General features: G+C 50.7%; 1 protein-coding gene across 3 annotated transcripts in view; it reads right to left on the reverse strand.

Annotated features, from left to right (window-relative positions):
- Positions 1-14,655, reverse strand: part of nhsa (Nance-Horan syndrome a (congenital cataracts and dental anomalies)) — an 88,897-nt gene that overhangs the window by 22,541 nt on the left and 51,701 nt on the right. For all 3 annotated transcript variants that reach the window (XM_031822244.1, XM_031822243.1, XM_031822245.1), the window contains one exon: positions 5,851-6,028. In XM_031822244.1, the coding sequence (XP_031678104.1) occupies positions 5,851-6,028 (178 nt within the window). The remainder of the gene's footprint in view (positions 1-5,850; positions 6,029-14,655) is intronic.

The raw sequence follows: 14,655 nt of genomic DNA on the forward strand, positions 1-14,655 counted from the left end.
TTGTGTGTAGATTGATGAAAAAATGGATTGATGAAAAAACAATTCAATCAATTTTAGAATAAGCCTGTAACGTAACAACATTGGGAAAAAGTCAAGTGGTCTGAATACTGCAGATCTTCAACACAAGAATCACTACAAAACATATTGTATGACCTCTTATACACTATATTAGTCCCATCCTTTGGAACTGTGGTTTTCCTGGTTATGGCTACTATATTGTGATCACTACATCCTATGGATCTGGATGCTGCTTTAGAGCAGAGTTCTGCAGCATTAGTAAAGATGTGATCAATACATGTTGATGATTTCATTCCTGTGCTGTTTTTTAACTACCCTGGTAGGTTGACTGATAACCTGAACCAGGTTGCAGGTAGTGGTCACAGTTTGAAGCTTTTTCGTGAGTGGGCAGCTTGACGAAAGCCAGACAATATTTCGGTCACCCTGAAAAAAGATTCACGTTACTGCCATCTATAGCAAAGCTGCCATCCACATTTTACAGTATCATGCAGGTTTACAAACTGAGGACACAAACTGATGTAGAGAATTCCAGAACAGAATGCAGTAGTTCTGGAATAGAATGCAGTACCTAGTGATCCTATCTGTGATCCTAACTGATGGCAGCCTGACTGACTATGCTGCCGCTCTCTGCGTATCTTGGTCTCTCCCAGTCCCCCCCGTCTCTCCCCCCGTGTCTCCCAGTCCCCCCAGTCTCTCCCCCCGTGTCTCCCAGTCCCCCCAGTCTCTCCCCCCGAGTCTCCCAGTCTATCTCCGTGTCTCTCTCCGTGTCTCCCAGTCTGCCTCAGTGTCTCTCTCCGTGTCTCCCAGTCTGCCTCAGTGTCTCTCTCTGTGTCTCCCAGTCTGCCTCCGTGTCTCTCTCCGTGTCTCTCAGTCTACCTCCGTGTCTCTCTGTGTCTCCCAGTCTACCTCCGTGTCTCTCTCCGTGTCTCCCAGTCTACCTCCGTGTCTCCCAGTCTACCTCAGTGTCTCCCAGTCTACCTCCGTGTCTCTCTCCGTGTCTCCCAGTCTACCTCCGTGTCTCTCTCCGTGTCTCCCAGTCCCCCCGTCTCTCCCCCCGTGTCTCCCAGTCTACCTCAGTGTCTCCCAGTCTACCTCCGTGTCTCTCTCCGTGTCTCCCAGTCTACCTCCGTGTCTCCCAGTCTACCTCCGTGTCTCCCAGTCTACCTCCGTGTCTCTCTCCGTGTCTCCCAGTCTACCTCAGTGTCTCTCCCCCCGTGTCTCCCAGCCTACCTCAGTGTCTCCCAGTCTACCTCAGTGTCTCTCTCCGTGTCTCCCAGTCTACCTCCGTGTCTCTCTCCGTGTGTCCCAGTCTACCTCCGTGTCTCTCTCCGTGTCTCCCAGTCTCTCTCCGTGTCTCCCAGTCTCTCTCCGTGTCTCCCAGTCTACCTCCGTGTCTCCCAGTCTCTCTGTGTCTCCCAGTCTACCTCAGTGTCTCTCTCCGTGTCTCCCAGTCTACCTCCGTGTCTCTCTGTGTGTCCCAGTCTACCTCCGTGTCTCTCTCCGTGTCTCCCAGTCTCTCTCCGTGTCTCCCAGTCTACCTCCGTGTCTCTCTCCGTGTCTCCCAGTCCCCCGTCTCTCCCCCGTGTCTCCCCAGTCTACCTCCGTGACTCCCAGTCTACCGCCGTGTCTCCCAGTCTCTCTCCGTGTCTCCCAGTCTACCTCCGTGTCTCTGTGTCTCTCTCTGTGTCTCCGTGTCTCTCTCTGTGTCTCCGTGTCTCTCTCCGTGTCTCCCAGTCTACCTCCGTGTCTCCCAGTCTACCTCCGTGTCTCCCAGTCTACCTCCGTGTCTCCCAGTCTACCTCCGTGTCTCCCAGTCTACCTCCGTGTCTCCCAGTCTACCTCCGTGTCTCCCAGTCTACCTCCGTGTCTCCCAGTCTACCTCCGTGTCTCCCAGTCTACCTCCGTGTCTCCCAGTCTACCTCCGTGTCTACCTCCGTGTCTCCCAGTCTAACTCCGTGTCTCCCAGTCTACCTCCGTGTCTCCCAGTCTACCTCCGTGTCTCCCAGTCTACCTCCGTGTCTCCCAGTCTACCTCCGTGTCTCCCAGTCTACCTCCGTGTCTCCCAGTCTACCTCCGTGTCTCCCAGTCTACCTCCGTGTCTCCCAGTCTACCTCCGTGTCTCCCAGTCTACCTCCGTGTCTCCCAGTCTACCTCCGTGTCTCCCAGTCTACCTCCGTGTCTCTCTTCCGTGTCTCCCAGTCTACCTCCGTGTCTCCCAGTCTACCTCCGTGTCTCTGTGTCTCCGTGTCTCCCAGTCTACCTCCGTGTCTCTCTCCGTGTCTCCCAGTCAACCTCCATGTCTCTCTCCGTGTCTGTGTCTCCGTGTCTCTCTCCGTGTCTCCCAGTCTACCTCCGTGTCTCTGTGTCTCCGTGTCTCCCAGTCTACCTCCGTGTCTCTCTCCGTGTCTCCCAGTCAACCTCCATGTCTCTCTCCGTGTCTGTGTCTCCGTGTCTCTCTCCGTGTCTCCCAGTCTACCTCCGTGTCTCTCTCCATGTCTCCCAGTCTACCTCCGTGCCTCTCTCCGTGTCTCCCAGTCTACCTCCGTGCCTCCCAGTCTCCCTCCGTGTCTCTAGTTGTGGTGCTTCTCTCTCTACTTCATGACTATCATGTGACTAGAGACTTCTTTCAGCTCCACATTATTACAGCTCTTTTCTCACAATGTTCAGTTTCTGACTCAGCCCCTGTTGGCTCCAGATCTTTGAGACTCTATGCAACTCACAGTAAATACATCTCAACAGGCCTTTTAACTATTCTAATGGGACTAATTGGCATTCATGAAGCAGTATCTTCCCCTCACTGGCACAAACAGACCAGCTTTTAACCATAACTTAAACAGACAGCCAGGAGGCCCTGCCATGTGCTAAATTTTCATGACTGACATGCGGTATAAATAAAAAGCGGTGTACATAGCCTACAGATTTCTTTACATTTTGTTTTAATTATCGTGATAGGCTCATGTTTTAATGGTACGGCATACCCCCACTATTTATTTTGCCGGGGGACGCCGTACCAGACGGTAATGCCTTATTTCCAAGATGGCGTAGCAGTGCAGACGTGGTTTGTAGTCCTCTCGTTTACTTTTTGTATTTAGTCTTTATATATATATATAAAAAGACTAAATACAAAAAGTATATATATATCAATATCAATAAACATTTATTTTCAATCTCTTTTTCATTTTTAAATTAAATATACCTTCCAGTAACCCGCCTCACACAATGTGACACGGACCCGCTATTTTTTAGACCTTATAGCCAGAAGCTCCATCAGAAGCTAACCAGCTAATTAGCTACTAGCTATTTAGTCATTGTTAGCCACTGCTAGCAATGCACAAACACCAGACATTTTTTTTGCCTGGATTCCTGCCGTAAACCCTGGACCATTACTCCTGATCATCACAGCTGCCACTAAATGACCCAGCACCGAAGCTAGCCCTGAGCCAGGCCCACCTCTTGACCTACTCTGTGATCACTCGGCAACTCAGCCGATGCCTTCTGGACTCCACCCAAACACGGCTAGAATCCACTACTCCACCGGATCCTTGCCGTAAGCTTTGCATCGGATCATCGCTGCTAGCTAACTGCTACCGAGTGGCTAACTCCCCTGCCCCGAAGCGAGCACCAGTTAGCTGCGAGCCAAGTGCATCTCCCGGATAGCAAACAAAATTACTACAACACCTCTTTCGTCAACTGGCCTGGACTCGTTGTTGACACGGTGCCCCGCCATACCACCACGACTGGTCCGCCAACTGGCCTGGACTCGTTGTTGACACGGCGCCCCGCCGTACCACCACGACTGGTCCGCCAACTGGCCTGGACTCGTTGACACGGCGCTCCGCCGTACCACCACGACTGGTCCGCCAACTGGCCTGGACTCGTTGACATGGAGCCCCGCCGTACCACCACGACTGGTCCGCCAACTGGCCTGGACTCGTTGTTGACACGGCGCTCCGCCGTACCACCACGACGTTTTATTATATAGTCTATATAAAGTCTATTATATTATATAGACTATTATATAGTCTATATAAAACTATATATAGTTTTATTTTACTGCGGAGCCCCTAGTCCCACTCAACATGCCTCAGATACCTCCTTTGTCCCACCTCCCACACATGCAGTGACCTCACCCAGCATAACTAGCCCGTCCAAAGTGGCAATCTCTCATCACTCAGTGCCTGGGTTTACCTCCACTGTACCCGCACCCTACCATACCCGTCTGTACATTATGCCCTGAATCTATTCTACCACACCCAGAATTCTGCTCCTTTTATTCTCTGTCCCCAATGCACTAGATGACCAGTTCTGATAGCTTTCAGCCATACCTCATCTTACTCCTCCTCTGTTCCTCGGGTGATGTGGAGGTTAACCTGCGTGTCCCCACGCACTCTCATTTGTTGACTTCTGTAACCGAAAAGGCCTTGGTTTCATGCATGTTAACATCAGAAGCCTCCTCCCTTTGTTTTCCTCACTGCTTTAGCACACTCCACCAACCCTGATGTCCTTGCCGTGTCTGAATCCTGGCTCAGGAAGTCCACTAAATTCTGAGATTTCCATACCCAACTACAAAATGTTCCATCAAGATAGAACTGCCAAAGGGGGAAGAGTTGCAATCTACTCCAGAGATCACCTGCAGAGTTTTGTCATACTTTCCAGGTCTATGCCCAAACAGTTCGAGCTTCTAATTTTAAAAATTAATCTCTCCAGAAATAAATCCCTCACTGTTGCTGCCTGTTATAGACCCCCCTCAGCTCCCAGCTGTGCCCTGGACACCATATGTGAATTGATTGCCCCCCCATCTATCTTCAGAGTTTGTTCTGTTAGGTGACCTTAACTGAGATATATGCTTAACACCCCGGCAGTCCTACAATCTAAACTAGATGCCCTCAATCTCTTACAAATTATCAAGGAACCCAACAGGTACAACCCCAAATCCGTAAACATGGGCACTCTTAGATATTATCCTGCCCAACTTGCCCTCCAAATACACCTCTGCTGTTTTCAAATCAGGATCTCAGTGATCACTGCCTCATTGCCTGCATCCGCTATGGGTCCGCAGTCAAACGACCACCCCTCATCACTATCAAATGCTCCCTAAAATACTTCTGCGAGCAGGCCTTTCTAATCGACCTGGCCTGGGTATCCTGGAAGGATATTGACCTCATCCCGTCAGTCGAGGATGCCTGGTCGTTCTTAAAAAGTAATTTCCTCACCATCTTAAATAAGCATGCCCCATTCAAAAATGTAGAACGAAGAAGAGATATAGACCTTGGGTCACTCCAGACCCGACTGCTCTTGACCAGCACAAAAACATCCTGTGGCGTTCTGCATTAGCATCGAATAGCCCTCGCGACATGCAATTTTTCAGGGAAGCCAGGAACCAATACACTCAGTTAGGAAAGCAAAGGCTAGCTTTTTCAAACAAATTTGCATCCTGTAGCTCTAACTCCAAAAAGTTTTGGGACAGTAAAGTCCATGGAGAATAAGAGCACCTCCTCCCAGCTGTCCACTGCACTGAGGCTAGGAAACACCACCACCGATAAGAATTTCAATAAGCATTTCTCTACGGCCATGCCTTCCTCCTGGCTACCCCAACCCCGGCCAACAGCTCAGCACCCCACCCAACAAAAGGTGGAATAAATAAATAAAATCTTTCACCCGAGTATAAGGGACAGGTGGGGACGGACAGTTAGAATAATGAGGGCTGCTGTGGTACAGCGACAGAGCAGACCTCTGAAAACACACTGGTCAAGTGGGCCATGGGCAAAAGTAGTGTATAAGCAATAGAGTGTTGGATGCATTCAAAGGGTTAAGAAGCTGCATGGTATTTACCAGTGACGTTAATTGGGATGACGCAGGATGTGATGACTTGTGAGTCGCTCTTCATCCTCTCCTGAGGTGTGGGCAGTGGGAGAACTCTGGACCAGTTAGTCTGCTTGTCCAGCGTGGAGGGAACGTTAGGGACAGGGTGTCGAGGTCGTTGGCCGAGACTGTCAGAGGGAGGAGCAGCCTGGAACAGTAAGTGGTGGTAAAGGTTAGGGGTTGGGTTATGGTCAGGTTAATGGAGCTGGGTTACAGCAGAGTTACATGCAGATGGTTAGGGTTATTGATCCATAAGTGATTTAATAAAAAACCTCACAATTAGAAGTATCCTACAACGTGCACAAAGACAACATTTAAACTGTCTATAAAAAAATGTGAACTTCATGCAGGGCCAAAACCTGAGACAGAACTATCACACAAACACATTTATTGATCACAACACATTGGAAGACAGTTCTTCCACAGTCAGAACACTACAGATCAAGAATCAATAGGATAGAAGAGAGACATATGTACTGTATGTAACTGATATGCAGTACCAGTCAAAAGTTTGGACACACCTACTCATTCAAGGGTTTTTATTTTTTACTATTTTCTACATTGTAAAATAATAGTTTAGACATAAACTATGAAATTACACATATGGAATCATGTAGTAACCAAAAAAGTGTTAAAATATATTTTAGATACTTCAAAGTAGCCACCCTTTGCCTTGATGACAGCTTTGCTTACTCTTGGCATTCTCTCAACTAGCTTCATGAGGTAGTCACCTGGAATGCATTTCAATAAACAGGTGTGCTTTGTTAAGTGTATATTTGTGGAATTTCTCTCCTTTTAATGCATTCAGTTGTGTTGTGACAAAGGTAGGGGTGGTATGGCAAGTTAGGGGTGGTATACAGAGATAGACCTATTTGGTAAAAAAGACCAAGTTCATATTATGGCAAGAACAGCTCAAATAAGCAAAAGAGAAACAGTCCATCATCACATTAAGACATGCGGGTCAGTCAATCTGGAAAACGTAAAAGAACTTTGAACATTTCTTCAAGTGCAGTCACAAAAACCATCAAGCTCAAGGATGAAACACACTCTCATAACAACTGCCACAGGAAATGTAGACCCAGAGTTAACTCTCCTGCAGAGGATAACTTCATTAGAGTTACCAGCCTCAGAAATTGCAGCCCAAATAAATGCTTCAGAGTTCAAGTAACAGACACATCTCAACAACTGTTCAGATAATGAAATCAGGCCTTCATGGTCGAATTGCTGCAAAGAAACCACTACTAAAGGACACCAATAAGAAGAAGATACATTGCTTTGGCCAAGAAACACGAGCAATGGACATTAGACTGGTGGAAATCTGTCGGTCTGATGAGTCCAAATTTGAGATGTTTGGTTCCAACCTCCATGTCTTTGTGAGAAGCAGAGTAGCTGAATGGATCTCCGTATGTGTAGTTCCCACCGTGAAGCATGGAGGGGGTGACGTGATATTGCTTTGCTGTGATTTATTTAGAATTCAAGGCACACTTAACCAGCATTGCTTCCACAGCATTCTGCAGCGATACTCCATCCCATCTGGTTTGCGCTTAGAGGAACTTTCTATTTTTTTCAACAGACAATGACCTAAAACACGCCTCCAGGCTGTGTAAGGGCTATTTGACCAAGAAGGAGAGTGATGGAGTGCTGCATCAGATGACCTGGTCTCCCCAATCACCTGACCTCAACCCAAATGAGATGGTTTGTATGAGTTGGGACCGCAGAGTGAAGGAAAAGCAGCCAACAAGTGCTCAGCATATGTGGGAACTGCTTCAAGATTGTTGGAAAAGCATTCCAGGTGAAGCTGGTTGAGAGAATGCCAAGCCTATGCAAAACTGTCATCAAGCAAAGGGCAAACTTTGTAGATTCTTCAATCGAAAATATATTTTGATTTGTTTAACCATTTTTGGTTACTATCTGTTATTTCAGTTTTGTATTCTACAATGTAGAAACAGTAAAAATAAAGAAAAACACTTAAATAAATAAATAGGTGTCCAAAACTTTTGATTGGTACTGGTACAGTGCATACAGTGCACTCGGAAAGTATTCAGACCTAGACTTTTTCCACATTTTGTTACGTTACAGCATTATTCAATTTTTTATTTATTTTTATTCTCAATCCACACACACACACACAATACCCCATAATGAGAAAGAAAAAAAGTTTTAAAAATGACTGCACTGTTGGCGCATTTTGCTACACCCGCGATAACATCTGCTAAATGTGTATGTGACAAATACAATTTTATTTTGATTTGAAGTACAAGTACAGTACCATTGTCGAAGAGAGAGAGGAGACATGAATGAGTAGTGCTGAGGGTAGGTGGGTCACCAGAGGAATCCCAGACATACATGTTTATATGTGATAGTGGAACAGAGTTAAGAACGTGTTGTAAGTCACGCCACAGCTAGCTTGAAATATTGGCGGATGGAGACATCCAATTGGTACCACTACTCCCTACACCGTCCCGCTCTGCTCCACTCCCCGTAACGTGCCGCGCCACTCCCTACTCCATTCCCCGCTCTGCTCCACTCCCCTACTCCGTCCCGCTCTGCTCCACTCCCTACTCCGTCCCGCTCTGCACCACTCCCTACTCCGTCCCGCTCTGCGCCACTCCCTACACCGTCCCGCTCTGCTCCACTCCCCCGTAACGTGCCGCGCCATTTCCCTACTCTATTCCCGCTCTGCTCCACTCCCTACTCCGTCCCGCTCTGCGCCACTCCGTCCCGCTCTGCGCACTCCGTCCCGCTCTGCGCCACTCCGTCCGCTCTGCGCCACTCCGTCCCGCTCTGCGCCACTACCGTCCCGCTCTGCGCCACTCCCTACTCCGTCCCGCTCTGTACCACTCTCCTCCACTCTCCATACTATACCGCTCTCCTCCCCTCTCCATACTATACCCCTCCTCCTCCCCTCTCCATACTATACCCTCTCCTCCCTCTCCATACTATACCCTCTCCATACTATACACTCTCCTCCCCTCTCCATACTATACCGCTCTCCATACTATACCACTCTCCATACTATACCACTCTCCTCCCCTCTCCAAACTATACCACTCTCCTCCCCTCTCCATACTATACCGCTCTCCATACTAATACCACTCTCCTCCCCTCTCCATACTATACCACTCTCCTCCCCTCTCCATACTATACCGCTCTCCTCCCCTCTCCTCTCCATACTATACCGCTCTCCTCCCCTCTCCATACTATACCGCTCTCCTCCCCATACTATAACCGCTCTCCTCCCCATACTATACCCTCTCCTCCCCATACTATACCCCTCTCCTCCCCATACTATACCCCTCTCCTCCCTCTCCATACTATACCGCTCTCCTCCCCTCTCCATACTATAACCGCTCTCCTCCCATACTATACCCCTCTCCTCCCCTCTCCATACTATACCGCTCTCCTCCCCTTTCCATACTATACCGCTCTCCTCCCCTCTCCATACTATACCGCTCTCCTCCCCATACTATACCCCTCTCCTCCCCTCTCCATACTATACCGCTCTCCTCCACTCTCCATACTATAACCGCTCTCCTCCCCATACTATACCCTCTCCTCCCCTCTCCATACTATACCGCTCTCCTCCCCTCTCCATACTATACCGCTCTCCTCCCCATACTATACCCCTCTCCTCCCCTCTCCATACTATACCGCTCTCCTCCCTCTCCATACTATAACCGCTCTCCTCCCATACTATAACCGCTCTCCTCCCCATACTATACCCCTCTCCTCCCCATACTATACCGCTCTCCTCCCCTCTCCATACTATACCGCTCTCCTCCCCATACTATACCCCTCTCCTCCCCTCTCCATACTATACCGCTCTCCTCCCCTTTCCATACTATACCGCTCTCCTCCCCTCTCCATACTATACCGCTCTCCTCCCCATACTATACCCCTCTCCTCCCCTCTCCATACTATACCGCTCTCCTCCCCTCTCCATACTATACCCCTCTCCTCCCCATTACTAATACCCCTCTCCTCCCATCATAAACCCCTCTCCCCCTCTCCATACTATACCGCTCTCGTCCCTCTCCATACTATACCCTCTCTCCCCATACTATACCCTCTCCTCCCCATACTTATACCCCTCTCCTCCCCTCTCCATACTATACCGCTCTCCTCCCCTCTCCATACTATACCGCTCTCCTCCCCTCTCCATTACTATACCGCTCTCCATACTATACCCCTCTCCATACTATACCCCTCTCCATACTATACCCCTCTCCATACTATACCCCTCTCCATACTATACCCCTCTCCATACTATACCACTCTCCATACTATACCCCTCTCCATACTATACCACTCTCCATACTATACCACTCTCCTCCCCTCTCCATACTATACCACTCTCCTCCCCTCTCCATACTATACCACTCTCCTCCCCTCTCCATACTATACCACTCTCCTCCCCTCTCCATACTATACCGCTCTCCTCCCCTCTCCATACTATACCGCTCTCCTCCCCTCTCCATACTATACCGCTCTCCTCCCCTCCCCATACTATACCGCTCTCCTCCCCTCTCCATACTATACCGCTCTCCTCCCCTCTCCATACTATACCGCTCTCCTCCCCTCTCCATACTATACCGCTCTCCTCCTCTCCTCACTATACCGCTCTCCTCCCCTCTCCTCTCCTCACTATACCGCTCTCCTCCCCTCTCCATACTATACCGCTCTCCTCCCCTCTCCATACTATACCGCTCTCCTCCCCTCTCCATACTATACCGCTCTCCTCCCCTCTCCATACTATACCGCTCTCCTCCTCTCCTCACTATACCGCTCTCCTCCCCTCTCCTCTCCTCACTATACCGCTCTCCTCCCCTCTCCTCTCCATACTATACCCCTCTCCTCCCCTCTCCATACTATACCGCTCTCCTCCTCTCCATACTATAACGCTCTCCTCCCTCTCCATACTATACCGCTCTCCTCCCCTCTCCATACTATACCGCTCTCCTCCCCTCTCCATACTATACCGCTCTCTCCCCTCTCCATATATACCGCTCTCCTCCCCTCTCCATACTATAACCGCTCTTCCTCCCCTCTCCATACTATACCGCTCCCTCCCCCTCTCCATACTATACCCTCTCCTCCCATACTATACCCCTCTCCTCCCCTCTCCATACTATACCGCTCTCCTCCCTCTCCATACTATACCGCTCTCTCCTCCCTCTCTCCATACTATACCGCTCTCCTCCCCTCTCCATACTATAACCGCTCTCCTCCCCTCTCCATACTATACCGCTCTCCTCCCCTCTCCATANCTATACCGCTCTCCTCCTCTCCCCTCTCCATACTATACCGCTCTCTCCTCTCTCCTCTCCATACTATACGCTCTCCTCCCCTCTCCTCTCCATACTATACCGCTCTCCTCCCCTCTCCATACTTACCGCTCTCCTCCCCTCTCCATACTATACCGCTCTTCCTCCCCTCTCCATACTATACCGCTCTCCTCCCCTCTCCATACTATCGCTCTCTCCCCTCTCCATACTATACCCTCTTCCTCCCCATACTATACCCCTCTCCTCCCCTCTCCATACTATACGCTCTCCTCCCCTCTCCATACTATACGCTCTCCTCCCTCTCCATACATTATACCGCTCTCCTCCCCTCTCCATACTATACCGCTCTCTCCCTCTCCATACTAATACCGCTCTCCTCCCTCTCCATACTATTACCGCTCTCCTCCCCTCTCCATACTATACGCTCTCCTCCCCTCTCCATACTATACCGCTCTCCTCCCCTCCCATACTATACCGCTCTCCTCCCCTCGCCATACTATACCGCTCTCCCTCCTCGCCATTACTATACCGCTCTCCTCCCCATACTATACCGCTCTCCTCCCCATACTATACCGCTCTCTCCCTCTCCATACTATACCCCTCTCCTCCCCTCTCCATACTATACCGCTCTCCTCCCCTCTCCATACTATACCGCTCTCCTCCTCTCCCCTCTCCATACTATACCGCTCTCCTCCTCTCTCCTCTCCATACTATACCGCTCTCCTCCCCTCTCCTCTCCATACTATACCGCTCTCCTCCCCTCTCCATACTATACCCCTCTCCTCCCCTCTCCATACTATACCGCTCTCCTCCCCTCTCCATACTATACCGCTCTCCTCCCCTCTCCATACTATACCGCTCTCCTCCCCTCTCCATACTATACCGCTCTCCTCCCCTCTCCATACTATACCGCTCTCCTCCCCTCTCCATACTATACCGCTCTCCTCCCCTCTCCATACTATACCGCTCTCCTCCCCTCGCCATACTATACCGCTCTCCTCCCCTCGCCATACTATACCGCTCTCCTCCCCATACTATACCGCTCTCCTCCCCATACTATACCGCTCTCCTCCCCATACTATACCGCTCTCCTCCCCTCTCCATACTATACCCCTCTCCTCCCCTCTCCATACTATACCGCTCTCCTCCCCTCTCCATACTATACCGCTCTCCTCCTCTCCTTCTCCATACTATACCGCTCTCCTCCTCTCTCCTCTCCATACTATACCGCTCTCCTCCCCTCTCCTCTCCATACTATACCGCTCTCCTCCCCTCTCCTCTCCATACTATACCGCTCTCCTCCCCTCTCCTCTCCATACTATACCGCTCTCCTCCCCTCTCCATACTATACCGCTCTCCTCCCCTCTCCATACTATACCGCTCTCCTCCCCTCTCCATACTATACCGCTCTCCTCCCCTCTCCATATATACCGCTCTCTCCCCTCTCCATACTATACCGCTCTCCTCCCCTCTCCATACTATACCCCTCTCCTCCCCATACTATACCCCTCTCCTCCCCTCTCCATACTATACCGCTCTCCTCCCCTCTCCATACTATACCGCTCTCCTCCCCTCTCCATACTATACCGCTCTCCTCCCCTCGCCATACTATACCGCTCTCCTCCCCTCGCCATACTATACCGCTCTCCTCCCCATACTATACCGCTCTCCTCCCCTCTCCATACTATACCGCTCTCCTCCTCTCCCCTCTCCATACTATACCGCTCTCCTCCTCTCTCCTCTCCATACTATACCGCTCTCCTCCCCTTCCTCTCCATACTATACCGCTCTCCTCCCCTCTCCTCTCCATACTATATACCGCTCTCCTCCCCTCTCCATACTATACCGCTCTCCCTCCCCTCTCCATACTATACCGCTCTCCTCCCCCTCTCCATACTATACCGCTCTCCTCCCCTCTCCATACTATACCGCTCTCCTCCCCTCTCCATACTATACCGCTCTCCTCCCTCTCCATACTATACCCCTCTCCTCCCCATACTATACCCCTCTCCTCCCCTCTCCATACTATACCGCTCTCCTCCCCTCTCCATACTATACCGCTCTCCTCCCCTCTCCATACTATACCGCTCTCCTCCCCTCTCCATACTATACCGCTCTCCTCCCCTCGCCATACTATACCGCTCTCCTCCCTCGCCATACTATACGCGCTCTCCTCCCCATACTATACGCTCCTCCCCTCTCCATACTATACCCTCTCCTCCCCTCTCCATACTATACCCCTCTCCTCCCCTCTCCATACTATACCCCTCTCCATACTATACCCCTCTCCATACTACACCCCTCTCCATACTATACCCCTCTCCATACTATACCCCTCTCCATACTATACCCCTCTCCTCTCCTCTCCATACTATACCACTCTCCTCCCCTCTCCATACTATACCGCTCTCCTCCTCTCTCCTCTCCATACTATACCGCTCTCCTCCCCTTCCTCTCATACTATACCGCTCTCCTCCCTCTCCTCTCCATACTAACCGCTCTCCTCCCTCTCCATACTATACCGCTCTCCTCCCCTCTCCATACTATACCGCTCTCCTCCCTCTCCATACTATACCGCTCTCCTCCCCTCTCCATACTATACCGCTCTCCTCCCCTCTCCATACTATACCCTCTCCTCCCCCATACTATACCCTCTCCTCCCTCTCCATACTATACCGCTCTCCTCCCCTCTCCATACTATACGCTCTCCTCCCCTCTCCATACTATACCGCTCTCCTCCCCTCTCATACTATACCGCTCTCCTCCCCTCTCCATACTATACCGCTCTCCTCCCTCGCCATACTATACCGCTCTCCTCCCCTCGCCATACTATACCGCTCTCCTCCCCATACTATACCGCTCTCCTCCCCTCTCCATACTATACCCCTCTCCTCCCCTCTCCATACTATACCCCTCTCCTCCCCTCTCCATACTATACCGCTCTCTCCCCTCTCCATACTATACCGCTCTCCTCCCCTCTCCATACATACCGCTCTCCTCCCCCTCTCCATACTATACCGCTCTCCTCCCCTCTCCATACTATACCGCTCTCCTCCCCTCGCCATACTATACCGCTCTCCTCCCCTCGCCATACTATACCGCTCTCCTCCCCATACTATACCGCTCTCCTCCCCTCTCATACTATACCCCTCTCCTCCCCTCTCCATACTATACCCCTCTCCATTACTATACCCCTCTCCATACTATACCCCTCTCCATACTATACCCCTCTCCATACTATACCCCTCTCCTCCCCTCTCCATACTATACCGCTCTCCTCCCCTCTCCTCTCCATACTATACCGCTCTCCTCCCCTCTCCTCTCCATACTATACCGCTCTCCTCCCCTCTCCTCTCCATACTATACCGCTCTCCTCCCCTCTCCTCTCCATACTTACCCCTCTCCTCCCCTCTCCATACTATACCCCTCTCCTCCCCTCTCCATACTATACCGCTCTCCTCCCCTCTCCATACTATACCGCTCTCCTCCC

This window comes from Oncorhynchus kisutch, linkage group LG4, assembly GCF_002021735.2.
Source record: "Oncorhynchus kisutch isolate 150728-3 linkage group LG4, Okis_V2, whole genome shotgun sequence".
NCBI classification, from domain to species: Eukaryota; Metazoa; Chordata; class Actinopteri; order Salmoniformes; family Salmonidae; genus Oncorhynchus; species Oncorhynchus kisutch.